The sequence below is a fragment of the Triturus cristatus genome, chromosome 3_2 (genome assembly GCF_964204655.1).
Source record: "Triturus cristatus chromosome 3_2, aTriCri1.1, whole genome shotgun sequence".
NCBI lineage: Eukaryota > Metazoa > Chordata > Amphibia > Caudata > Salamandridae > Triturus > Triturus cristatus.
The window spans coordinates 261,540,204-261,568,196 of NC_140584.1; the positions used below are offsets into that span (position 1 = coordinate 261,540,204).

General features: G+C 46.0%; 1 protein-coding gene across 10 annotated transcripts in view; it reads left to right on the forward strand.

Annotated features, from left to right (window-relative positions):
- Positions 1-27,993, forward strand: part of EYA3 (EYA transcriptional coactivator and phosphatase 3) — a 970,709-nt gene that overhangs the window by 589,419 nt on the left and 353,297 nt on the right. For all 10 annotated transcript variants that reach the window (XM_085647584.1, XM_085647578.1, XM_085647577.1 and 7 more), the window contains one exon: positions 18,973-19,056. In XM_085647584.1, coding sequence (XP_085503710.1) covers positions 18,973-19,056 — 84 coding nt within the window. The remainder of the gene's footprint in view (positions 1-18,972; positions 19,057-27,993) is intronic.

Here is a 27,993-nt window from a genome sequence, read left to right on the forward strand (position 1 = left end):
ATCAAAGCTTGTTACTCTTAGGCAAAGAAGGAGCCTCCAGTGGGACTGTGCGCCCATTCCACCAAGACAACGGCAGCTACCACTGCTTTGGGACGGGAGTCCCCCTCAATGACATCTGTCAGGCAGCTACGTGGGCATTTTTGCACATGTTCACAAAACACTGCTTCCTGGACAGCCAAGTCCGGAGAGACAGCTTCTTTGGCCGTTTCTATTCTCCAGGACTTTCTGGTGTGAACTTGGTTCGCAGACCCGCCTCCGAGGTTGTTATTGCTGGGGTATCTATTCTAAGGTAAGGAATCTATAACTAATTGTCTCTTTCAGATGAACAAGTTACTTACCTTCGGCAACACTATATCTGTAAGAGACATAGATTAGTTATAGATTCATACCTCCCCACCCATCCTCCCCGTTCTGCAAACTGACTTCTAGGGTCATAGAATCACTTTTAGGGCCCTAGTTTTGTGCACAAGTGGCCAGTGTCTTGCATGGCTCTGCGCTTCTGGCGTGGAATGTCGTGTGAAAGAACGGATGTCCGCGCGCGAGGGTGGCGTCTGAGTAGCTACCGCAACGTCATCCTGGTGACCACGACGCAAACGATTAACGCGGAGCCGTCTGACGTCACCTTTCTACGCAAGAACTCCTGCCAAATCTCAAGGTTAACCTTGTTTAATCAGAGGCGCAATACAAACGTAATGTGTGTTGCAGGGTGATTGTTTTAGGAGGGCTGGGAAAGATATTATTAGCTTAACTGCTGTGTATCTGATTTTGCAGAATCAGAATAACGCAATAACTTGATGCTCTCCTAACGAAGTAGTAGTTGTTGATGGCTGTCAGGAGTTGAAAAGCCACAGGTCAAGGTGGATTCTTAGTGGCAGCTTGAAGGCCTTTGCTCTCAGCCTTTGGACTGTCCTGACAGCAGGATTTAATGATACATTGCAGTTACATAGGACCTCACACTTTGAGACAGCGGTGTCAGTTACTTGAACATGATACTCACCCATCTGAATGCACTTTTTATGGGTCCGTATCTCTTTTAAACATGAATACTAAACTACTGACAAAAGTTCAGGTCATGAGACCTAATGTGCTGATGACTCACCCAACACATCCCGACTGAGCTTTTTCAGCACCAGTCACTTGGAGACCAAATCAAAAAGGCCTTACACTTGATTGACGTTGCATAAAAAGGGATTATGGAGGCACTGGTATTGTCACTGGATGAACAGGAAGCATTTGAAAGAGAGGATTGGGAGACATGCTCAGAGCGGATTGTCTTTGGGAAAGCTTGCTGAACTGGAGCCTAGTTAGTTATCACACACCCATGGCAAAGAGAAAGGCCAATGGTGTGATTCCCAGTGCAAAAAGGAACAAGGCATTATAATGGGGCTGACTAATGTAGGATAACCATATTTACTAATGACATGCTAGTCACAGTAGTGGACACACGTAGTCTGAGTTCTGGGACCTCTAGATCAAACATTGGGCTAAAATCTGACCTTCAGGTGGGAGGGTGGGAGTGTGGGTCCGCTAGAAAATTCACTTTAAAAAGCTGCGTCCGGAAAGGGGGATTCTAGGCACGCAGTATTACAAAGATACTAAACCATGACTGTAAAGAGAGACGTACTGAAAGAGGTGTCCATTCCAAGAGACCTGGAATGAAAAAACTAGGAATGCAAACTCATGAGTGACTGTGCTGCGATATACTGGAGAGGACAATCAGTTTTGCTTTCCTCTCTGAAGGGAAGGGCACTATTTATGATTCTGTTTTGGGGCACATAATTGACCAGTCCTATAAAACATTTGCTGAGGATGCTGTGGAGACAGAGGAACCTTCTGTGGTTGTGTCCTTGATTTAAAATTAAAACAATTAACATAAATGAAAGGACATTGTGTAGGATTGAGGAGGCCACTATGTCAGCCATATCATGGGGATCCCTAGTGAGTCTACAGCCTGTCGATAGTAGTCTACTCCTTGGAGTCTAAGCAAGGTAAAACTTTACCATATGCTGAAAAATGTAATGAGTTAATCTGGTGCACTAGGGATTGCAAACAGGTCCCACAGGAGATGTGGCGGCAGAAGCTATGGTGGTTGTTTGAGATGCAAAAGTTTGGCTCAAGTGTCACAGGACAGTTAGTGGCGCTTTAGAAGGGAGTGAAAACTTGCTATTTACTTGCTAGGCCCAGTCTACTGTGACCTTTCAGTGTTCAACTTACTGGGGAGTGCCCAGAATACCTACTGACTGCTGAGGAAACATGAACAATGGAAGGCTTGAGCAGGCTAAGATGGAATAAATTTGGGGTTAATTCCCTGCCACAAAATTGGCATGGAAAGCATACTCCTTATAAGGTTGGTAGTATGAATGGTTTGGGGGACGGGGAAGAACAGAGCGAGAGTAGAGTAGGAAGGTGATTGGGAGGTTGAGTATTGTTGATATAATTGGTGCCAAGATGGTAGTGCCCATCAATCTATTTTAAACAAATCCAACAAGATATTAAAAGCTAAAAATGTGGAGGACAGAGAAAGTTCACATTTCTGATTTAGATAAATTGGTTGACATTCTAGTATCTCTAATTTGGACTCGTTTATTTTCAGATTGTTTTGACCCATCCTAGTGGGTTACCTTCAGCCTTCCAGAAACAGCCAATAAATTGTGTGGTGCCTGCAGGTAGACTTCCTTGCGTTTTCCTCAGCGATGGAAGTTCTGATAAGTGCACTAGGTTCATATGAGATTTTGTGCAGTTAATGAATTGGACAGACTGTAGGGCTCAATGGGACTCAACATGGGACAGTGCTGAAGGATGTTGCTTAACTCCTTTACTTGATTCCCCCCAGCTACCGTCATGGTAATTATCTAGTCCCCTGTTAATGTTAAGCTAACTATTGTCAATATTTCATGAAGGCGACAATCATACCCAAGCTGAGCTCAGTGCTTACTACTATAGAAAAACAGGAAAATACAGTAAATGTCAACATCTGCCTCACGTGCCCCTGCCAACTCATCTGGCCTACTCTTGAAAGATGGCTCCATTCCTTCAAAATGACTTACCTGGCAAACTTAAGTGAATCTGTAAAACAAAATAATAATAAATAAAGAACAGACCTAAGTGAATATCCAAAGGTGCTAAAGATCACTAAAACCAACCTTTGTTTCTATACCTATGACACCTTGATCTGGATAAGTGTTTCTCAAGCTTCCTACGCATACAACGCTCATTATATCCGCTTTGAAATCACTAAGTTTAAAGGTGACAGTGTCAGTCTGTAACAATAAAAACATTGTAATTCCGGCATTAGACTCCAACCTCAAACATCTTAATTAAAATCTAAAGAAGCGATATCTGTATAATTAATTGTCATGCAGTCTTTCCCTCCCCCCTCAATGTAACCCGCCTTTCAGAGTAGTGTATTGCTCTAGCTATGTATTTATTTGCCACTGTTCTTCTCCTGTTTGCAGAAATTAATAAAATGTATTAGATTTAATAAAAAAATCCATGTTCTTCAGAACATCAGAAAACAGTGTCCACTAGGCAATCAAAACACAATCCATGCTCAATCATACTGACCAAAGAAAATTTGGAAATCCATGACCACCACACACTAGAAGTTAGAAAAATGCAGCACACTCATATCTTTGTTGATTCCTCCTACTCTAACCAATCATATTCTCTCACTAAACAAGACAGCTAATGAAATAGTTCCCCACACTCCTGAATGTGATAAAACTTCCACTAATTTATATCAAATCTCTACCCCTAGACTCCAATTAGATTCTTGGGTAAACACTACCAATATCACTAAAATTACCCTCACAGCAATCCTTCTTATCCTTCTCTCTCTCATTCACAATGTTTCTGTTGGCTTCACACACACCCCGCCCTAGCATAAGCCTGCTTCCTTCTGCCAATCCCTGGACCACTACTTTTTCTTCCCCGTCTATGACCTCAATTTTTTCCAAATCCACACACTTTCTCTACCTACTTCACCTGTAAAATCTCGAACTATGAAACAGCCCACTACTTCTATCATCATCAATGATCTTTATTCGGGTATTAAGAAATATCCATAAAAGAAGCATGTTATAAACAGTCCAAATTCCATTATAAATTAGACAAATGTACACATATACACATATATACAAAAAATGATAAAAACCCAACGATATTGACAATTTAAAAACGGGACAATTATGTGCAGGCCCAAGCTAATTCAGCAATGTAAAATTTCCCCAATGGTGTGAGAGGGGAAGCCCTTCATCATACACATGACTACAAAAAGAGATTACAAGACAAGCCTAGATGATGTCCTTAGACCCTTCCATGCCTCAATGAATCCAAGGAGCTAGTCCTCTCCTCTGGTGTTCCTTAATTTTACCGCCAGTCTTAAAAAATGTACAGTGCTGAATAAGGTAAAAGGATCGGAGGAGAGTTTGAGAAATAAAAGAGCCACTTTAGCCTGTCTGATTTTGGACCGTCTTAAAATGGTTTTTAAAAACAGGGACCTAGGATGAGCATAGAAAGGGCAAATTAGAACAAAGTGAAGGGTATCTTGCGGAGATCTTAGATCGCAGCCGCAACACCCTTTTGTATTTATAAAATTTACAAACCCGGCTGGAACTGATAAAATATGATGCAGAAGGTTGGAATGAATCCAAGGAGCTAGTCTTCTCCTCTGGTGTTCCTTAATTTTACCGCCAGTCTTAAAAAATGTACAGTGCTGAATAAGGTAAAAGGATCGGAGGAGAGTTTGAGAAATAAAAGAGCCACTTTAGCCTGTCTGATTTTGGACCGTCTTAAAATGGTTTTTAAAAACAGGGACCTAGGATGAGCATAGAAAGGGCAAATTAGAACAAAGTGAAGGGTATCTTGCGGAGATCTTAGATCGCAGCCGCAACACCCTTTTGTATTTATAAAATTTACAAACCCGGCTGGAACTGATAAAATATGATGCAGAAGGTTGGAATGAATCCAAGGAGCTAGTCTTCTCCTCTGGTGTTCCTTAATTTTACCGCCAGTCTTAAAAAATGTACAGTGCTGAATAAGGTAAAAGGATCGGAGGAGAGTTTGAGAAATAAAAGAGCCACTTTAGCCTGTCTGATTTTGGACCGTCTTAAAATGGTTTTTAAAAACAGGGACCTAGGATGAGCATAGAAAGGGCAAATTAGAACAAAGTGAAGGGTATCTTGCGGAGATCTTAGATCGCAGCCGCAACACCCTTTAGTATTTATAAAATTTACAAACCCGGCTGGAACTGATAAAATATGATGCAGAAGGTTGGAATGAATCCAAGGAGCTAGTCCTCTCCTCTGGTGTTCCTTAATTTTACCGCCAGTCTTAAAAAATGTACAGTGCTGAATAAGGTAAAAGGATCGGAGGAGAGTATGAGAAATAAAAGAGCCACTTTAGCCTGTCTGATTTTGGACCGTCTTAAAATGGTTTTTAAAAACAGGGACCTAGGATGAGCATAGAAAGGGCAAATTAGAACAAAGTGAAGGGTATCTTGCGGAGATCTTAGATCGCAGCCGCAACACCCTTTAGTATTTATAAAATTTACAAACCCGGCTGGAACTGATAAAATATGATGCAGAAGGTTTAACCTAAATCTGGTCATCAAAAATCTGTCCTGTCTATTGTACATGTTAGAGAGATATAATTCCATGCCCGGGCATGATTTTGTAAGCAGGTAGGATCTTACTGTGATTTTTCGTCCTTCTCTGTCCTCTCTGTCCCTAGCTATATATCGCAAAAATTCTGCCTTTATAACGCCCTTGTCTCTAATAGATAGTGTAAGTGGTTCATTAAAAAAGTTTGCGTAGCCCAATCTGCTTAAAGCGTCCCTTACATATTTGAGCCAGGGTATTCGGAGCCCTTTATCCCCCCTCATACAATCCTCCAGAATGTCTGCTTAGACTTGCCTCTGGATTTGTCCAAATTTTTATCCAGCAGATAATGGGTTTGAGGCATGTTCTCTCACTAAGATACGTAATACCCAGCTCCTCATGAACAATAAAAAAAGGGATGCATTGGGGCACATGCAAAGGCCTTCTTAGGAACTTGTTTTCCTCCAGTTGGATTTTTACTAGATCTGTAAAACCCCACACCTCGCTCCCATACAGAGTCTTGGCACAACATACCGAGCTATATAGTTGCACTATTTCGTTAGGTGACCAACGGCCAAGTCTAGTGGCATAATTCATAATTGAGCCCACCGAACTGGGATGTTGGCTGCATTTGTGCCTAACTAGTGGTTTAAAGTTAAGATCCTTGTCAAATAGGATCCCCAAGTAATTAAAAACTTTTACTTTTTCAAGTTTATGTGCCCCTATTGTGAAGGTACATTTCTTGGAAGGCGTTTTACCTGCTTCCATGACATATGACTTGGAGAGGTTGGGGACCACTGGCGTAGCTAGGGGGGGCGGTGGGGGCGGTCCGCCCCAGGCGGCACTATTTTGGGGGCGGCGGCATTTATAATTTATTTGGGGACACTCACAGTAGTGTCAGTGTCCCCAAATAAATTATAAAGGTCGCCGCCACTGGGGCCCTCGCGCGGAAGAGCAAGCACACCTGATTGTAAATTGTGCTGCCTGCAGTGCAGCATGCGTGCGTGACGTACCTTGTATGTGGTGGGTCCCATCCCAGGGCCGTCAATCTGGTAGCGCGCGAAAGCGCTACCAATGACGGTCCTGGGCATAATGTTTAGTCAACCCTTGCGTTGCGGTAAAAAAAAAGTAGCGCGGCAGTGACGTCACACGCTCCACCACCACGCGCTCGCCTCTTTTCCGGCACAGGCAGCACAGGGATATTGGTGCAGCCATCAGGATGATTTTTGATTCAGAATACTTCAGGTGAGTCGTGACCAGAGGCGCAACTAGAGCCAAATTTCGGGGGGGGCTGAGCAAAAATTTCGGGGGGGGCTGAACTTTAAGCAATAGGCAGAGTGGAGCTGCAGGGGCTCTTAGAAGGGGTGACACAACAGCAAGGCCTCATTAACATTCAAATGGTCTTTTAAAGACCTGTAAAGTGCTCGGGTGCGGCTGCTTTTTTGCCCGGGAAGGTGTCTCATCCCGGGCTGCCACACACGAGGGGGGGGGGGGGGGGGCTGAAGCCCTGTGAGTCCAATGGGTGTTGCGCGCCTGGTCGTGACTATACCGGAAGCTGAAATGTGCCTGTTGTGGTAGACAATGAAACAGTGTGCCATTGAAAAGGAATTAGTTTCGGGTGATTAAAAAAAATAATTTTCTTTATTTAGTTGAATAATTGTTATTGGTTTTCCACTGAATACACGTTTGTCACTTAAGCATAGTCATTACAAGATGTACGTACCCATTAATTGGTGCAACGAGGGGTACTTCCGGACAGAGAAGTGTCATAGGTGGCCTTTTCGCTACCAATCTGTATTTTTAGTAAATCAAACGTAGTTTCTGTTTTGTATTGCCCTACAAACATTTCCAGTCAGCGTGTGCTATGTTATATGAAGAATCAGGTGCTTGCGTGTGTCCGACTATATGAATTCTTTGAGATTCTCTGTATGTTTAAATATGACTATTGTATGTGGACCTAGAGCAGGTGGGGTCTGAAAAAGAGGGCTCTGACATCCCTCAATGTATCACAGACCGCAGCTAATTGCGGACAGCGTTTTTGGTGGGCGTTTTCACACTAAGCTGGCATGGAACTTTCCATTCCCAGACAAAGCATAATGAGAAATAGCTCATAACACTATCTACTATTGATTCCTCTAGAACTTTCTAACTTGCGAGTGGAATGTTTATTTGAAAAAAAACAACAGGTTCTCTCTATCCCTGGTGCTTGAATATATAGTTCATTTTACACTTCATGCCCGTTGCTGAGGCAGTGCAGTACCCTTCACATATTGAAGGATATAAAAATCGAAATATTGAATATAATAAACCGTCAGAGGGTGGGGGGAGAGGAAAGAGGGCACAGAGATGCTTTTTTTGGCAAGATTCTTAGTGATTCAGCACCTTAGAGCAGGGAATGCGAGCACATTTCAGGGGATAGTTTTAGGAAGGGTATGTAGGTACTGTATTGTACTGCATTGATGAATGAATATAGCGCTTTATATCGCCGATGAGGCTGTGAAGATCTTTAGTTCACATCGACTTCCTGGGGCCCTTTCAGACAGCATGGTTGAAGGGTGTAGGTTGCCGTTCGGCCTCCATGGGAGATGTTGGGTATATTGTCAGTGGCGTAGCTAGGGGGGGGGGCGGTCCGCCCCAGGTGGCACTATTTTGGGGGCAGACGCGCGGCATAGGTGGCCTGTTGCGGCGGCCTTTATACTTTATTTGGGGACACTCACTGACACTACTCACTGACACTACTATCAGTCATTGTAGCGTCAGTGTCCCCAAATAAATTTTAAAGGCAGCCGCAACGGACCACCAGTGCCGCGCGCACGGCCCAGGCTGTTAAAGTTTGAAAGTGCAAGCAGCGCGCACCTGTCCTGACCTGCTTGCTTTTGTTGTAACTGCTGCGCCAGTCAGTCAGTGCGCCTGCAGTGTTGCCAAAATTGCCGCCGCGACGTCCCGCGTTGTTTGTGCGAAAACTTGCTTGACTGTTGGTCCGTCCCAGGGCCGTCATTGGTAGCGCGCGAGCGCTACCAATGAGGGCCCTGGGCTACATTTTGGCCAGCCCTTGCGATGAGAACGTAGCAGTGACACGTCACACGCTTCAACACTACGCGCTCTCATGAGGAGTCAATTCTGGCCTGGGGCAGTGGCAGTGCTGCTGCTGGGCGATTTTGCTTTGCTGGCTGCTGCAGTGCAGCAGAAGTGAAAGAAGTTCGAACCAATCCCTGCCTGCCATAGTGTGAGACCCTGAAGTGAGTGAGGTAAGAATGAGGAGAGCAGCAGGAGCTAGCTGAACGTTTTCAGAGGGGTGGAATCATCACCTAGGCTCCGCCACAAATCCACTTTCATAGATATTACGATGAAAACAGTTGCTCATATTAAGCACTGCATTAACTTACCACCGGGCACACGAATAATGCCAGATAATAATGTTTACTGATCCAGCCCTAGAGCTCCCTTCAAGTGACGAGGCCCCATGGGTTGCATCACAGAACATTTTTGACTGGCCGTATGTCCTTGGGGGAACTTAAAGCAATTCTTGATGCAAAGACTTTTTCCACTGTATCACGAAAGCATGATTCTGGAGGTGTTAATGTGTGGCAAGAATATTTCTGTGCATGTTTGTTGTGTGACATTTTGCTTCGGGGGTGATGTCTACTGTCGTTCTGGATGGTGTAGCATTGTGCTGTCTCCTCCCTTCAAATGATTGCAGCAGGAAACGCGAAATCATCATTCTAAGATGTCTTACTCATGTATAACATTAGTTCAGTGCAATGTTATTAGAAACCCTGCACACTAGGGCTACTAACCTCGGTGTGTGTTTGTGTGTATGTGTGTGTGTGTCTGTTTTGTGCGTGTCTGTGTGTGGTGTGTGTCTATGTGTGTGTGGTGTGTGTGTGATGTGTGTGTGTCTCTGTGTGTATGTGTGGTGTGCGTGTGTGTATGTGTGTTTTTTTCCAGAGCCCAAGGACAGCGCATCCATGTTATCCAGTCATATCTATGAACAGTTCAAGTGACTAGTAATAGTTTATTAGTTAATTAAAAGCATAAACATGTAAAAAGCGCGCATCTAACATATTTACAAAATTTAAAAAGCTGTGCTAGAATGACATTGCATTTCAGGCTAAAAAAAATATCCCAGTTAGAAAAGCCAATGGCGTATTTCAAGATTAAAAAAAGTTACAAATCCCAGCCAGAGAACTTGCCCATGCAGTTGTATTCCGTTTGAAGAGAGCTTGGGTGGGGGGGGGTACCCTTTGGTCTGGGTTCACAATCACATCATGAATTCGCAATGATCTTAATTAAGTCTGTGGGAAGTGGTGCAGTGGAGCAGAAACGGTGCTTCCGTCTCGGGATCTTTTTATGTGATCAGGTGCCTGCTATCAGTGGAAGAATCTGTAAGATGGTACCCTATCTTGCTAATCCTATGAAAGTAGTAAGCGTGTTAACCGCCCATTGTCATAAGTGACACCTTCATCCATTCTTGGCTTTTTAGCCAAGACCATTTTGCTTCTGTGGATCCTAGAACAGCAGAAAGCAAAGTTCTGTTTGTCACAAAAGCAGGACTTGATGAAGGTCTCACTGATGTCAAAGGGTCACTTGAAGATGTGAAGTACTGCGTCCCTCCTTCCCCATAATGCTTTGTTGCTCTTAAACTGTACCACTAGTAAGTAGTATGATCCGTCACCGGTTTTGAAGCCTGCATCTCTGCAGTGATTTCAAGAACAATTCAAGGAAAAAAAGGTTTAGCCTAGGTCTGGGCATAGGGGCATTGGTCTCTACTCAGTTTTAACCGAATTGGGCCCCCACCCAGTCTTACTGAGAAGCCCAGCCCCCACGAGAAGCCAAAACTCTACTCCTGCCATGGCTTCTTACCTTAGTCTAGCCCGCCTCAGCCTGAGATACGTCACACTACAACACAGAAGGACATTGCCAACTGGGCACTGGGGAGGTCTGTGAGGTCCATATTGTTCTGTGAATAATAATGGGGTTTAAGTCATTTTCCCGTGTGTTTCTAACTGCTTCCCATGCACACATGAGGATTTTTGCTTTTATTTGCTAGTATCCTTTCAATTTTTTCGGGCTCCTCCTGTGAACCCCTTGGCTTCTGTTTTCTGGCATAATCAGCATTTGCTCTCTGTGGTTTGGAACAAAGCTGCAACATATCTAAGAGGAGGCCGAGGTGCAGCACCTCATATATCTAACAACTTTAACCTAAAGTCTAGCTTAACCCAGAATTTGGGCCAGATGTGGTTGATTTCATGTAGCTTCAATATTGCCTTTGACACACTGATATGGACCAACGTTCTTTGTGGAGGTCGGGAGTTTGGAAGAATGGGTTTAAATTTGGTTGCATAGTTTCCCTTTGCCTGGTTGCTTGAGGGTGTTGATGGCACTTTTGCAATTATTTTTTGTATTGTATTGTAATTGCATTTATATAGCACTCACTACCCATAAGGAGGCATCGAAGCGCTTTTTCAGCGAGTGGCACGCTACTCCGGAACCCATAAATGATTAGTGGTGAATTAGTATAGTGAAAATTTGAAAGTAATTTGAGTGGTGGATATGTTAGTCAGATTATGTGGATTGAGAAGGATAGTGGAGATATGGAGAAGGGAAAAAAGGTTTGGATTTATCTAGAACTTGCTACCTCTGATGGGGGGGTTGAAGCGTTTTTTGGCGAGTAGCACACTACTCTGGAACCCGTACAGTGTTAGTGGTGAAGTAGTATAGTGAAATATGCAAGTCATTTTTAATAATTTGAGTGGTAGGTATGTTAGTCAATTATTTGGATTAAGAAGGATACCGAAGGGGTAGAAGAGGTAAAAAGGTTTGCATTTATATAGCGCTTGCTACCCCTGTTGAGGTGTTAATGTGCTTTTTCGGCGAGTAGCACGTTACTCCGAAACCCATAAAGGATTAGTGGCGAATTAGCATAGTGAAATAGGACATTTATTTGAGTAGTGGACATGTTAGTCTGTTATTTGGATTGAAAAAGTGTAGTGGAGGGATAGAAGGGAAGGATTTTGAATTTTTTATTGTTGCTATACCCTTCATTACGAGTGGTTATTCCCCCAGTAATACGGACTAACATTCAGATCTTGCTGCTTACTGCACCTAAATGCCATCTTCTGCTTTTCTCCTGATAGATATCAGTAGATTTGGCCTGAAAGCATTTATCAAGGGAACATGATTCTCATTCCAAAACTCATAAGTCCAATAAGTGTGGTTCCAGGAGTTACCGCACATAGCAGAATTTAATGAAAACTCGTAAGGAAGGTAAAGACAAACTTACCTTGGAAAATTTTTCAGACAGCATAAAATTGAAATTTCTCAAAACTTTAGCAGCATAAAACAGGATTTCAAAAATTCTAACTTCATGTAGAGGTGATATGGGGTATGCAGTCCTTTCGTGTTGTAATTGTTCACGCAGCTCTCTGATGGATGTCGCATGTAGTTTTTCTGAGTCCCCAGATAAATCAAGCAGTGTGTGTGTTCTCCTTTGTACTGCCGGTCACTGGTGTATTCAACTGTGTAGCTTTGGACCGTGTCATGTATGTGCATGTAACTTGCATGATCGAGGTAACTATTAGCAGCGATTACTACGCGTCTCTCGGACCTCTTTCAAGTGCTTGCCGTCCTTTTTCCCCAGCACCCCTCCCCCCAGGGGCGGCAATCTGAGGGATAGCCCCGGGCGCCACAAGCTCTTGCTACGCCTCTGTTGGGGACTAGATCTAGGTCCGCCATAAAGCTAACAAATCCACTGATAAGAGCCTGTAGGCTCCTTCCCGTGCGCGCCAGGAGGACCGCATCATCCGCATATAGGAGGACAGGTATACTTCTCCTCCCAATGCGAGGGCAGTCAGCCCCCAAGACTCCGAGAGCCTTGTCTAAACCGTTTATATAAAGCGTGAACAGGAAAGGCGCGAGGATACAACCTTGCCTCACCCCACCCCTGCACAGGAAATCTTCCGTGAGGTCCCCCTCATCACTAAACCTGACCTGTGCCGTTGTGTTTTGATGAAGCATTCGTAAGACATATATCAGTCCTGGATCCACACCCATGGCTCCCAAGATTTCCCACAGCTTTCTTCTGTTGACACAGTCGAATGCTGCTGAGAGATCCATAAAAGCCAGGTACTCCGTGCCCTCCCTGGCCTGAGTGTACTTTGCCACCAAGTGATAGAGATTGAGACACTGGTCTGTCGTTGAAAGACAGTTGCGGAACCCGTACTGTACGTCTGTGATGTCGTTTTCGTCAGCCCAGACCATTAAGCGGTTTAGGATGACTCTCCCCAAAACTTTCGCCGTGACATCTATAAGGGATATTGGGCAATAGCATTGCGGGTCATTCCTATTTCCCTTTTTAAACACGCGTACAATGGCGGCCGTGGGCCAAGATCTAGGCATACCTACTTCAGTGGCTGTATTGAATACCCTGGTGAGTATGGGAGCCCAAAGATCTGCCTGGCTTTTAAATAGATCAGGGGGAATCCCGTCTGGTCCTGGCGCCTTTCTCACTACCAGGCCATCTATTCCTGATTTAACCTCGGATACCTTAAAATACGTCCGAGTACATACTGGGAATCCTATAGCTAGAATTGGTTGCTCCTCTAGTTCACCACGGTTATATAAGCTTGTGAAGTGCGCCACCCATGCTTCTGGCAAGATATGGGACGCCACTTGCGGTTTGTTTGATGGCTGAAAGCAAGGATCATTTATTACCCTCCAGAAGCTATTCATGTCCCGACGCTCGGCAGCCTCTCTCAGTGACTCCCAAGCCTGGATTTGTAGGGAAATTTTTCGTAGTTTGGTGGCCGTTTTATAACGAGTCCTGCAAGCGACAATCTTGCCTCTATCCTTTGGGACTGTTTTAAGTGCCAGCTTCAGGTCCCTATGGGCCCTTGAGCAATCCTTATCAAACCATCTGGGGCAAAAGTCAGCCTGCGTCTTTGTTTTACTCCTCAGAAGACTATCTATATGCTGGGCAGTGCCCTCGAAAGCTTTAATCAAGTCGCTCCCCTCTACAGTAGAATCTAGGCACCTCCATATCTGGTTATCAGTGTTGGCAAGGAGCACTCTATGGAATGCAACCCCGTCAATGTTGCTCCATCTGATTCTCCTGCCCTGATTCGTTGCCTTATATTGGCCCACAGTGGTCCTTTTATCCACCTTGGCGATTAAATTATTGTCCCTCAATGACAATACCAGGGGGTTATGGTCACTAAAGGCACTAACCACTATCTTAAATTGGGTAACCCTACATTTTAATACATTTGTTACAAAGATGTAGTCAATAATTGAATCACTTCCCCTTCCCTTAAAGGAGGGGTTTATTATGTTGGACAACCCACAATCGATCAGATCCATCGTATGGGTTAAGGCGAACTTACCCAAGATTTTACTTAATTCCATGCCCTCTCTAGAGTGCACTAGGTGCCAACCCTTGGTGGAGGGGCATGCGTCCCAAGTTCCTCTTTCCCATTTCAGATAAGGGCACTGGTGACAATTAAAATCCCCCATTAAGACCAGCTGGGTGCTTGAATCCCCTGTTTCATGTAAGCAGGCCAATCTCTCCTCGAGCTCGGCCAGGTTTAACATGGATTGTCCCGCATTATAAAAATTTATTAAAATGAGCTTTAAACCCTTCTTGGAGTATCTAATACCCTGGAAACAACCCGAGTCCCACCCCAGGTCCTGCCAAGTCCCTTGCAACGTCAATGCCACATACGGTATTAAACCTCCCTTAGCACGGCCCATGGTTGTTTTGCAGGCCGGGACAAAAAACATTTTATAGCCCTCCAAGAATGAAGCACTACTATTGACTTCCCACGTTTCCTGGAGACAGATAACGTGGTATTTTCTAATGAGGTCTAACCATTCTTTGTTTTGGATTTTAGCTGCGATTCCTGCGATATTCCAAGAGATCGTCCTCAACTCCTTAGAAGTTGGTTCAGGCCCACTATTCCCTCCACTCGTCTTCCCTCGGGTAGGGCACATTTCTGGGCTGCTTACTTCTATGATCGTATCTTCCGCACCCCTCTCATGCTGCGCTAAGGTGCCAACTGCTATTCCCAGATCGTGTACCCCTGGTGGGCTTATATCGTCAGATTTAGATTGATTTTCATGTTCTCTCTCGATCTCGCCACACCCTGTCCTCACCAGTCAATCCTGTTCATCCAGGACAGATGTACTGGAGAGAGGTGCAAATCTGTTTGTTGCATAGCCAGAGCTATCCTCCCTGCCTTTCTCAGTAGCCCAGTGCCGCTGCATTCTCTGACCTGACTCTAAAGCGTTATCCCTGTAAAAGAAATACAGGGGTAGCATCCTTATGCAGCACCCGCTTGCCCTCTCCCCGTGGCGGCTGTCGAGCAAGTCTCTTACTAACTCGGGATGCCTAAATTTTACAATGAGTCACCTGCAAATTTTCTCTTGCTATCCCCAATCCAAGCCACCCTCCTGGCCATGAGGATGTGCCTGTGCCGGAAGCTCCTTACTGTTGTATTGTTGTATATCCAATGCGAGGCCTTATTTATCAATGTACTGGTTGATTCTTCCCTGTCATGGTTGAGTCCAGGCACACTTACTAGCACTATCGAGTATGGGCAGGATGCAGGAGGTAAATCCAGTGTCTGGAGACCTGGGGTGCTCTGGACGCAGTCAATACTGCTGTTCTTAAAATCCTTCTCTGGCTCCTTAATTCTTAGGCGATTGTCCCTAGGGTTAGGAGGGGCCAACATAGTACCTGGGGCCTTACAGCGCGAATTCCTATTACTAGTCTTTGCTGTCTCCGTGGTTATTCCTCTCTGCTCCATAGGCTCAGGGTCATTATTGGTTACAGCCTCTCGCCCGCTGTCAGCAGCTGCTAACCCCTCCTCCCTCCCCTGTTGGTTATTCCCGGGTAGCCATCCCCTGTCTTGGTCTAACAGTCTGCTTATTTTCCCTTCCAGTCTGGTGATTTCTGTCATTACTGGCCCAAGATATTGAAGTAGAAGCTGTTCCATTTTTGTCTCAAGTGCTTTGATAATTCCGTGAAGCCCTTCCGCCCCACTCCCTATTTGACAATTTGGACATGCTGTGCTCTCGGGTTTCTTACTAGCTCCTTTATTGGGCTTTGTCGGCCCTCTACGGCTAGACTTACTAACAGGATTTGATGTATGCGACCCGCTAGAGTCTGGAATGTATGCGACCCGCTAGAGTCTGGAAACCCCCTCTCCCTAGCACAGTTTGATTCAGAAGGAATGGCTAGGGGGTGAGCAGCCACGTCAATAAAGATCTTTTGGAGCGTGTAACTACTTCCCTGACAGGGCTCCGTGAGGGGTCTACATCCGACACAACTAATTGAGCGCTGGGCCCCCCACTCAAACCCTCCCTTTGCAATGTTTCAGGCAGAATGACCTCCTGAATGTCTTCGTTACTGGGTGTTTCCTTGGGTATCTTCTGGTTAGTAGAGCCCAGCCCAGTTATGCTAACTATCTCAGGGTCCCCCTGGAAGCTTGAGTTGACCGATGTTAATGCGTCAATGGGGACAGGCTGGATAGTATGAACTAGGTTGACTTGGGTTAAATGAGCTGCTCCACAGGGCGTGGGACATGTTGCTATTTTCCCAGGGAAGACCATTTCCTTGCTATTAGGGAGTCCAGTGATAATCTCTGCTCAGTCAGCTGGATCTCATGCGCTAACAGGGACTCAGCTCTTATAATGAAAGCATCAAGGGTGCCCTTTACCCCTCCCTCCGCCCTGGACTGAGAGATCTTAGATTCAACCATAGTTACAATATACAGTCCTGGCTACCCCTGCTATAAACCCCGCCCTTTATCTTAACTTGGGTATAAACAGTTATAATACCTGGCCTTGGGAGTTTCCAAAACAGGTAACACTCAGTCAAGTCAGCCACAATGTTTTATGTATATGTTTTAAGCAAAGGTACTTCCTAATTAGAACTTAGTGTGTTATAGCAGGGATCGCAGCACAGAATGAACCTTGGAGTTCGCGCGTGTGACCGGAGGTCCTCACTAAACCATCAAACCTGAACGCAAAGTCAAGGGACGTGGCCCGGCCCGGCCTCCTTTGGCCCCTGACTGCCTAAGACAGTCCCGCCCTTGTCCCGGGCTTGTCCCGCGGGACGAGGTTCCACTCGCAGGTTTAAGCGCCTCCTGGCGCACGGAAGCGGCGTCTGCGGCGTCCTCCGGGAAGGCGGGGCTGCTGGGGGTTGTAGTCCGTGACGCTGGACACAGCGGAACGAAGCCCGGCTGGGGGGGAAGCCAAGGAAGAGCAGCAGAGCCAAGCCCAGCCCAAAACAGGTGTCAGCAGGTAAGAGTCTCCCTACTTCTATCAAATAGTGAGGTCCCCCACTTCCTTAACTTCGCTACCTCCCACTTAAATCCCCTGTCCAATATATACCCAAGTCATCAGTACCATGTCTTGAAATAGTCACACCCTCACTGAGCCAGTGGATTTACTAACGTATGTCCTAATGTGCGTATTCACCAAGTAAACATCCACGACATCCTGCCCAATAGCCTTGATATAACCCTGGACCCACTGCAGCAAAGAACCTCTCAATACAGGACCCCCACTGCTGTCAACAGTCTAAATCTATGAGAGAATATAACTCAATAATTGTTGCGTGAAGAATCGCATACCCATCCTCAGCATCACAGAACAAATCTAGCTTCAAAATCCATCTTCAAAGAACTTGTTTCAACCTGGTTTTTAAAGGAATAAATACAAAAACACACTCTAAAATGAATTCTGCTTTATGTCAGACTAGATCAAATAAAAAAAGGTACTCAAAATTCACCTTCTTGCCAGATCAACCCTACACATAGTGGCCAGTCTAGTCGGAGCTTGAAAATGTTTGACCACATATTGGCTTGTCTGATCTCACTAAGGAGGCTTCCCATTAAAGCTGTGTGTATCTTAAAACTAGCCTGCATGAAACAAAATGCACTACATTCACGTACCTCGAAATTTCTTACTTGAAAGCCTCTGGCTTCATGGGGGCAATGCCTTCGTAGGAGCTCTAACATCCTGCTCCTTGAAACCCTTAAAGAAGAGACACAAAAAAAAAAAAAAAACAATCTTTATTAGGAAGTATCCCAGTCCTACATCATATTAAGACAGTTAAATAGTATCAGTCATTCAAGAGACAACTGTTAAACCTCCACTTACAAAATTAACATCACCATTAACTGATATGGAATGATATGAAATTGTGGAACTCCCTGCCAGACGACTGACGCAACATTGAGGCAGAGCCTCTTTTCAGGAATAAAGTTAAGACCTAGCTCTTTAGGGCAGAATAATGGGTTTGTGGCTTTGCTTACTGGTTTTCCGTCTGCATACTGTCGATCGCTTAGCGCCGGGACACCTCTGCTTGAGGTAGCTGTCGCGCTTTATAAGTGTCTGTATTATCGTATTATTATATGGGTTCAGGAAGCAGTGAACTCCGCCAGTCGTAAAAATAGACTTTACTATTGCTTTATTTTTTCTCCTCACTAGACCCCGTCTCTTCTGTACAGATCAGATTTTCTGCACACCTTTTAAACGGATTATTACTTCAATATTTATTTTGAATTGGGCAGGTTGTTTGCTTACCATTTATGTGACTTTATGCTGCATCAACTTTCCTAATTTGTAAGCAGTGGCAGTATTTATGAAATATCTTCTCTATAACATGCTCTGGCAAAATAAATAAGTTGACCACTCTTGACATTTTACTTTGGGTGAATCCCTCTGAGAAGGATTCGAAACATTAGTGCAAGAGTTCTGCAACAAGTGCTTTTGTTTGGGGCGGGGGTTGGTGTAAGAGGAGAATGTAGTTCATTGTATTCGAGAGGGTGGAGATGTAAAGCTGAACGAATGTGCGCAAGGATCCCTGTACTGCCATCTACAACAGTGGCCAGGATGGTTCTGAGTCTGTGGCAGAGTCAGAGGATTAAGTTATACCAGTAAAGAACACTGAATACTCAAAGAAGCTATTCATTTATAGAGCACATTTGTGTTTAATGAGAAAATCGGTTGTCTCAGTTTCTAATCTTTAGTCCTTATTGGTGTGCTTAATTTTAGACTTGTTAGTGGATGGAAATGCAAAGAAGCTTTGCGGAATGGTTTGAAACTAAAAGTGAAAATATATAGAATGCATGAAATTACCACTTTACCTGTGGTGGTGTGAGCTGAGGCGCTGCAATAATGTCAATTGAGACTCGCACAGACAACCTATAATTGTATAGAAAAGAATGAAAAGTTGGTGACTGAAAATCGTATTGATAGGTAGCCAGATGGCAGCATTGATTAACGAGGATGTCCTCATCTGCAGAGACTGTCTTTATGCTTTCATTATAAAAAGAAAAATTACAGATGATATTTCTTTTTTCTTTTTCAGCGGGTATTTCTATGGGACTTGGATGAGACCATTATTATCTTCCATTCCTTGCTCACGGGGTCTTATGCACAAAAATATGGAAAGGTATTTTCATTCCATTTCTACTTGATCATAAAACACATTAATTGGATATTACCCAGTTTATGAATCTTTATTTCTTCTTTTCAATTCATAGTTTAGGGTTGCATCAGTCCAAGTTTTTTTTTCAAGAGGACCAGAACACAACTTCTATACACAGAATACAAAATTCAAATGAAAAAGCAAGCTTAATCTACTTTTTGCACAGTTTGGCACAGAAAATTGACATATTACTCTCGGATTAAAGCAGCAGTTATTTGCCTTTAAAAGTGATGCCTCTGGATTGCATTGTGTATTTTAATGTGAAAAACAGCTTTTATAATTCTGCAATATCTAGCAAATAATACTGTTCTCTAGTCGATCTCTTACTACTGTTATGTCCTCATCCATAAATACGTTTTGGGAAAAGTGCAGAAAACGAATGGAGGGGGAACGTGTCCAACTGTCATGGCCGGGTGGATGTAATCCACAAAAGTCTGCTGTATATCCCACGGATCACCCCTAAACTGTTGGCATCCACCACTTGAACAGCCACTACAGGATTGTGCAGAGGTGACGGAGCACGGGGCGTCCGCACCATGCTGCTCCCAAGGCTCGAGAGGGAATAACCTGCGGGTCTAACGGGCAGAGATAAAGTTCCCCAAGACAACATGGCGGGTACGACAGTGCAGACCCAACTTCTGAAAGCACTGCTCGTGCACCAGCTTTATTTGCCGCCGACCGCAGCCTGAACATCCTCGCCCTACATCCCGTGGAGCACCGAGAGAGGTTCTTCGTCACCCGGGCTCGATGCTGTTAATGGCAGTGTCTCTGCGGTATAAGCCCCAGGAACTCCGCGGTAAGATGGCAGCGACTCGATATTGATTGTGGCGGGGTGGGCTGGGGGGGGGGCCCACCTGAGGAGGTGACTGGGACAACCGCATGCATCGCTTACATGTAAGATTAAGAAAATCCATAGCCGAGAGGCACGGGAGCCGAAATGGTTGTGAATGCTCTGCAGTACCGAGTGCCTGACCTTAAGATGTCGCCACACTTGAGTACGGCCTATGTACACTCCCTTTGTTGCCTAGATCTGCGTGATTTTGGGAATGGTTTACGTCGACAGCCTGTAGGATATTGATTTTTCCCTTTTTAGACTGGACAATGTAGAACACTTTCACCTCCTCCCCAATAAATGTTTGGAGCAGGATCTCAGTGGAGCCTAATGAAAATTTGCCTAGCTCCAGTACAGGTAAGTTTCAATTCTATTAAGGACACGGAGGCAAAGATTATGCCATTCTTCCTTTTCTTTATTTTTCAGCAGCCATTTTTTCAAAGACGCATAACCAAACTACTACTCCCATGAACAGTAGGACAAAAGGTTTCATTAGGAGTGCTTCCTCTCTGTCCACAGTCCAGCCTCCACTTGGTCCATTCACAGTGTTTTCTCTTCCTTGGCGTGAACAGCTCCTTTATGAACTTCACACATCCTGTTTGGACCCTTCATTTCCTGCAACAACAGGCAGCGTCAGAACCAAGTCCAATATGACCAAGCCATCAAAGCAAACCCTAAACAAGCACTGTAATGCAATACATGACCATAGGCAATAACCAAGCATGTACCAAACATTTCAACTGACCCTTGAAGCAAAGTACTTTCTCCAGAACGGAGAGGGTCCTCGTCTTCAGCGATCGCCGGGTGGGATAATCTTCGCCTCCGTGTCGTTAATAGAATTGAAACTTACCTGTACTGGAGCTAGGCAAATTTTCATTCTATGTCAGGAGCGTAGGCTCAGATTATGCCAGTTCAAAGCTTATCCACCACCAGCTGAGCGACCTCCAACATTGGCTTAAAGTAAAACCTCTTCAAGGTCAAATCCGAGGACCAGTCGGCAGCGCGCATAGCATCTTCCAAACGAGCTCCGAGCGAAAATGCCTTTGAGGCCATTGCCCCCCTCCTTGAGTGACCACCAAACTTTTTTGTCAATCCGCGCCCCCTGTATTACTCAACATACCCATCTGGCTATGGTCGGTGAAGAAACTTCTTTGTATGGTTTCCGTAATGCAATAAGCAGCTGTCTTTCACCCGGTGAGCGGGCCTCCTCGGTCAATTCCTTATAGGCTTTGAGGCATTGTACCATGCACAGCTTGGAGGATTCTCAAAATGCTGGGTAAGAAATCACCGTGGTATGACATTTGGCCCTTCTACTGACTGTAAACTAAACCCCATCCAGGAAATAACACTCTGGCTGAGATGTCTAGGACTTGAACGTCAGACGCGTGCCTGCAAGAAACCAGGCATAATAGGGTCGCCAATTTCGCTAAGAGTTCTTTGCGTGACAGAAATCTATTTGGCTGCCAAGATAGGAAAAGATTCAACACCAGATTCACAATGCAGAGTAGCGTGGTTCCGGTGGGAGGGAACGACTAATTGCCCTTAGGAGCCTACAAACAAATGGGTGCTCGCCCACATGAGACCCCTGGATGAGAGAATGACCCACTGAGGTCGCTGAACTGAAGGTATTGATCGAGCGGTTGGCCAACCCTTCCTCCGCAAGGCTCGCCAGAAAATTGAGGACATGGACTACATCTACACCCACGGGATCGACACTCCGTTGCAAACACCAATAGCCCCGTCTGTTCCAGTTGGAGCGGTATCTTTTGATTCTGCTATCCACCCTTGCTTTGGATAGCAAGGACTCGGCATAGGCCCGGAGCGACCAGCATCACCTGAGATCCGCCTGGTCATCAACCGAAGCGTCCCTTCCACTACCAGGTGATGAGGATTGAGCTCCGGATTCAGCAGAATGTGAGGAAAGTGGAGTAGTTGAATTGGAAAATCCCAGTAAAGTTCCAGAGCTGGAGACCACACTTGAGATCTCCAAAGAGGGGTGATCGACACAACCTCCGCCTGTTGGCAGTGAACGTGGACAGACACCCGCATGATCATGGAGAAAGTGGGGAACGCGTAGCCATGTTTCTGATGCCAGTCATGGAGGAACGCATCCGTCACCTCCGCCTGAGGATGTGGCCTCCAGCTGAAAAACCTTGGTAACTGATGATCCAGACGTGACACAAATAGATCGACTGAACAATGACCCCACCTTTCAACTGGGAACACTTGGGGATCCAGTTTCCAAACAGTGGAATCAAAGTGGTGGCGAGAGTGCCAGTCTGCCACCTTGTTCACTCGGCCCGGGAGATACTCCGCTGTGACCGACACCTGGTTGTCCAGGCAAAAGTTCCAAAATTACCTGGCGAGGTTCTCCAGTGCGTGGGACCTGGTGCGGCCCAGATGGTTTATGCACCTGACTGCGGAAATATTGTCTATGTCCCTCGTCCAGCACGGCACCACGAACGATCCCACCAGAAGCTCCAGAAAGTTGATGTGTAACGACTACTTTTGTGCTGACCAGGCTCCACCCATGAAAAATTCTCCGCATCTGGCCCCGATCACGATTTCTGGTGCAGAGCTAAAGATTGCTCTTCTGTTCCATGCCTCTGTGGGTAAGCCATCAAACCATCTCCTCCCTCACTTCCGCTGCAAGAGGGACAGATTGCGAATAAGTCGGCCCTCTCCTGAGATGATGTGCCTTGAGCCGCTACAAGGCCCGGTAGTGCAATGGGCTGGGAAAGATGGCCTGGATCGAGGAGGCTCTCCAGGCGAGCTAGGTAGCGCACAGGTATGTGGTTTGGCCAAAGTTTGGCAAAGCCCTGCCTCATCTTTGCCATTTTCTGGGCCGGCAGGCTCAGGGTCGTGGAGTTGGAATCTATTGTGAACCCCAGGAAATTTGCGCTTTGTACAGGGGTAAGGAGAGACCTCTTCTCGTTGATGACGAAGCTCAATCCTTGCAGTAAGTTGACTGCTGTTTGCAAGTGACTGGTCAGTGTCTCGGGGCATTGAGCCATGAACAGCATGCCATCCAGGTACACGATCATCTGAATGCCTTGTGCCCTTAGGAACTCCACAGCCGGCCGGAGCACCTTCGTGAAACACCACGGGGCTGAGATTAGCCCAAAAAGGCAGAGTGGTGAACTCGAAGACCTGATAGTCCCACCTGAACTGCAGGAAACGGCAGTGAGAGGAAATACTGGGACAGTGAGTTAAGCGTCCTTCAGGTCTAGTCGGACCATCCAGTTGAGAGGCCTCAACACGTACCTGAGAAGGTGAATACCCTCCATTTTGAAGTAGCGGTAAACCACCCACTCGTTTAACTCTTAGGTTTATTACTGGTCCCCGACCCCCGTCCGCCTTATCAACCAGGAAAAGATTGCTGATAAAACCTTGGGGGTGTTCCGTAGAACAGCAAATCGCCCCTTTCTGAATTAGGGCGGAGACTTCCTCGCTTCTCAGCTCCGCGTCTCACGGAGAGAAGGAAATGGGACAGGGATGGGACGTTTGGGAATGACTGCTATGAAACTCCGCTGGAAGCCCTGACCCATCTGCAGTACTCAAGCATGGCTCGTTGAGAGAGGCCCAAGCTGGGAGGAAGCTTGCCAAAAGACCCCTCACTCGCAGGCGCACTGAAGGCAGCACACTCACCTTTGGCAGGATTATTGGATTGGCCTCGGACTCATCCGTGACCTCAACTTCTGTCCTCTGGTGGGGTAGAATGTGTTGAAGCTTGCGCCATCCTGGTTTTGCCCACGCCCAGAGCCTTGCCCGTCTGTCAGGGTTGGAGTAGGTGGACCAGCTGGCCGATCGGCCCCTGCCACGATCAAGCCATTGGAAAACCAGGGGGGGATAAAAACCCTGTGTATATTGGACTGTGCCATGTCTAATGACGTGAATGTCGCCGTGAATTTGCTCAGTTCCTTCACGAAGGGGTCCCCGAAAAAACCCAACTGGGCAACAGCACTGGCCTCCGAAGAGGCAAAGTCTCCCAAGTTAAGGTCCACTTTTATTTAAAGGAACTAGCGCCTCTCAGTGGAGAGCGCACAGTTGGCGCTCCCCAATAACACAATGGCACGCTGCACCCACCCTAACAGGACGTCTGGCGAAATCTGGTAACCCAATGCTTTAGCTTCCTCGCCCATATCCAAGAACTTGGTGACAGGGCCTACAGCATTGAGGAGCTTATCCTGGCAAGAACGCCAGGACCAGCCAATACCATTCTTAGGGTCCTTGACAAACCTGGCCAGGAACGTTGCCATCTTGGGATCACTGTCTGGGGTAAGGGCGACTTTGTCCTCCAGAAAGGGGTGGGGGCGCTCCACCCAGAGGCGGTTATGAGCTGCTTTCCCCATGGGCTTACGCAGACGGCTCAACACTTTTGGCTACCTTGTCTCCAGGGACCCAGTGTGTAGACAGAGGATGGACAATATCGTCCAGGTCCAGCATGTCTGATGGGCCTTCAGGGGCGGGAGGGGTGTGGGATGCTAAGGTCTTGAGGGACCTGTGTTGTCGTCGGTGTCCCCCGGGGAATCCCTAGTGTCCTGGGGATTCCTAGTAGCCGTGCAGGGGGAGGGGGTGGGGGGGTGGTTGTGAAACTATCCAAGGGGCCACCGGTACTGACTGCGGAGGGAGGGGGTGCGCTAAAAAGGCCTGCTTCAGGCATGCAAATGCATTAGCGTCTACCCCAGGGTTGCTCTGCTTCTTTGTGGGAGGGGGCCCATCTCACTGTGGTGTCTTGGGGGAGTGGGGGACCTCTGAGGAATTCGGGGTGGGTTTAGCCTCACGTCACTCTCCCACACAATCTGCGTCGAGAGGCATTGTTCTAAGGGTGGTAAGTATCAATAAGAGAGAGGACTAGACAGCTAGTCCGTATCCTCATGGTTATTATGTGTCATCAATGAGAACTAGTTTATCTAGACGTGATATAGAACTCAGAACTGTATGATGGGTAATAAAAATAAAAATAGAATTTCTTTTTATAAAGCCCTCGCCCACCAACCTAGTTGGTGGCATGCTTCATCATCGGGCCCACCCAGTGACACCGAATGTGACCCGAGTGTGCTACAACACCTGTATTACAGCGGAGCAGGTATGTTGCGGAGTGTGCAGTGATAACGAGGTGGAGGTGAAGTTTAAAAACTGTCCAGTGGTCCCATTACCCAAAGGTTTTATCTTTAATGTATGGGCCTCTGGCAGTAATAAAAACAAGACGGTGGGTGTAGGTGGAGTGGTAGTTAGGAACTCCTGCATCCAGTGGGTGGTCTACATGTTTCAGCCAGGCCATAATTATTTACTGGCTATCCTCAGGACCTTAAATCTATGTGAAATGTGAGATCTACACTAAATTGCATGTTTAGACCCAAAATGTGTTGCACGCTCTAAGGTGAACTATGTGCGAGAAGGGGATTCGCTCTCAGAGTATTCCTGTTCAAATAAAGACATACAAGACAATACAGATAATGGTATTTTGGCATGAGCACGTCAATAAATATTGGCCGTTGTGTCCGTGAGGATAGCGGAAATTAACGACAAAGTGAGACCGGGGTGGCGATACAACGTTTTGATTACCGGTATATTCGTTACTGAATGTGGTAGTCTTAATCGGGAAATCACACAAAAAAATGAGGAGAAATGTAAAACACTTATTCTCACACTAGCGATTTGCAGCGAGTGCCCCATGAGATTCTGGCTGGGGTTCTGGCTATGTGGAGAAGAAAAAGTGGCATGGTAGCCCTTTGTAAAAGCTGTAAAGGAAGGTCTTAACCGGTTAGTGGGAGAACGGTTCCTTTAGGTCAACTTACTACATAGTTGTTCAGGACTTTCGTGAAGACCTAGTGTGCTGCGTCGGATCTCCGTGGATAATGGACCCGGGTTTGTGAGGCTGTAAAATACCCCTCGTGGTCACTCGGGTGTTTCCAATAATCAGGTTTTCGCGAGTAGCGTCTGTAGAAGAGAGGAAACATAGTCAACAGACCTAGCATCTGTGGGGACTCAATGATGTAAGGGCGCTTTTTGCCGATCGTCATGGTTACTGATTAAAGGATGTCCCGAAGTGCTAGTATTAAGATAAGATTGCTTTAAAAGAAGGGTTTATATTTCTAAGTGGAAGCCCAAACTAAAAAAGGGGGGGACTGGGGGGAGAGGTAGACGCTCCTCTGACAAATATGCACGTTTGTATTTAAAGCAACAGGCCTAGCACATATGTGGGGGACATTATAAGTGACATCGGACGTGTATGTGCCGGTCGTCTGATTATTAGTTACTAAATGTCCCAGAGTGTAAGTGTCGGGTCACTGTTGATTAAAGGACTGATTTCTTTGTGAAGGCCCAAAAAGGGGCGGAAAATAGGAACTGCTCTGACAATTGTGTGCGCTTGATACATGGATACTCAAAGGTTCAGGCTATGCCACGGGATGGAATAGTTTAACCCGTGGTGCTGGGTGGATAAACGATAAATCCATTGTTGTTCCTTAGTGAGTAGAAACTTTTCATTGTTAAGGTTGTTGTGTTCAAACTGTTCAATCACAGTCCATGACATATCATTGGGTGTGTGCCCTTGCTGCAGATAATGGTCCGTGAGTCGACTGATGTTTTTCTTTCAACTTATTGTGCTGCGGTGTTAGACTATTCTAGTCCTGACTTTGCGTGTCGTCATGCCCACATAGCGAAGGCCGCATGGGCACTCGATTAAGTATACAACATTGGTTGAGTTGCAGTTTGTGTGCTGTAGCGGTTTCCAGGCTCCAGATCTAGTGTATTGGATGGGCGTGTCAAGTGGCACACGCTACAGTCATTAGAAGGGTAGTGTCCAGTTACCCTTGGGAGACCCCACGTGTTCAGGATTGTGTTGGTGGGTGGGTCTGTGGGGTGTTCTAGGTCGTGTGGACACTAGTCGATCCTTTAGGCTGCTGGCTCATTTATTGGCGAAGAGGGGTTCCTCCCACTTTCTAGTCCCTGAGTTTATAATGCGCCAGTTCTTCCGGATGATGTTGGACACTTTGAAGCCATATTGCAGGTTGTGACACAGGTCATGGGCGGACAGGATGCTTCCTGTGTTTTACATTTCTCCTCATTTTTTTGTGTGATTTCCTGATATAGACTACCACATTCAGTAGCGCATATACCGGTAATCACCACATTGTATCGCCACCCCGGTCGTCTCACTTTGCCGTTAATTTCCGCTATCCTCACGGACACAACGGCCAATATTTATTGACGTGATCATGCCAACAATCCTAAAATACCATTATCTGTAAGTCTGTTCGTCTGGTATGTATTTATTTGTACAGGAATACTCTGAGAGGGAATCCCCTTCTCACACATAGTGCACCTTAGCGCGTGCAACACATTTTCGGTCTAAACACGCAATTTAGTGTAGATCTCACATTTCACCTAGATTTAAGGTCCTGAGGATAGCCAGTAAATAATTAAGGCCTGGCTGAAACATGTAGACCACCCACTGGATGCAGGAGTTCCTAACTACCACTCCACCTACATCCACTGCCTTGTTTTTATTACTGCCAGAGGCCCATACATTAAAGATAAACCCTTTGGGTAATGGGACCACTGGACAGTTTTTAAACTTCACCTCCACCTCACTATCACTGCACACTCAGCAACATACCTGCTCCTCTGTAATACAGGTGTTGTAGCACACTCGGGACTCATTCGGTGTCACTGGGTGGGCCTGATAATGAAGCATGCCACCAACTAGGTTGGTGGGTGAGGGCTTTATAAAAAGAAATTAGATTTTTCTTTTTATTACCTATCGCACAGTTCTGAGTTCTATAGCACGTTGTCCTAAGGGTTCCATGGCCTGGTTCACAGCCCTGTAAATAGAATCATCTACTGCCTGATAGAAATTGTTGCCCCATGGCTGGAAGAACAAGGGGGCGTCCTCCTAGGTCTGGTTCTGCATGACAGGTAAGTAATGGGCACCCACTACGGGCAATTGGCAGTCCCTTAAGCGCTGGAAGCGCTGTAATAATAATATGCATGCAGTGCGTGGGGAGATTCAAGCTGGGCGTGAACCCAGGCTAATTTGGGTGGGCCGGCGGCACGCACCTCAT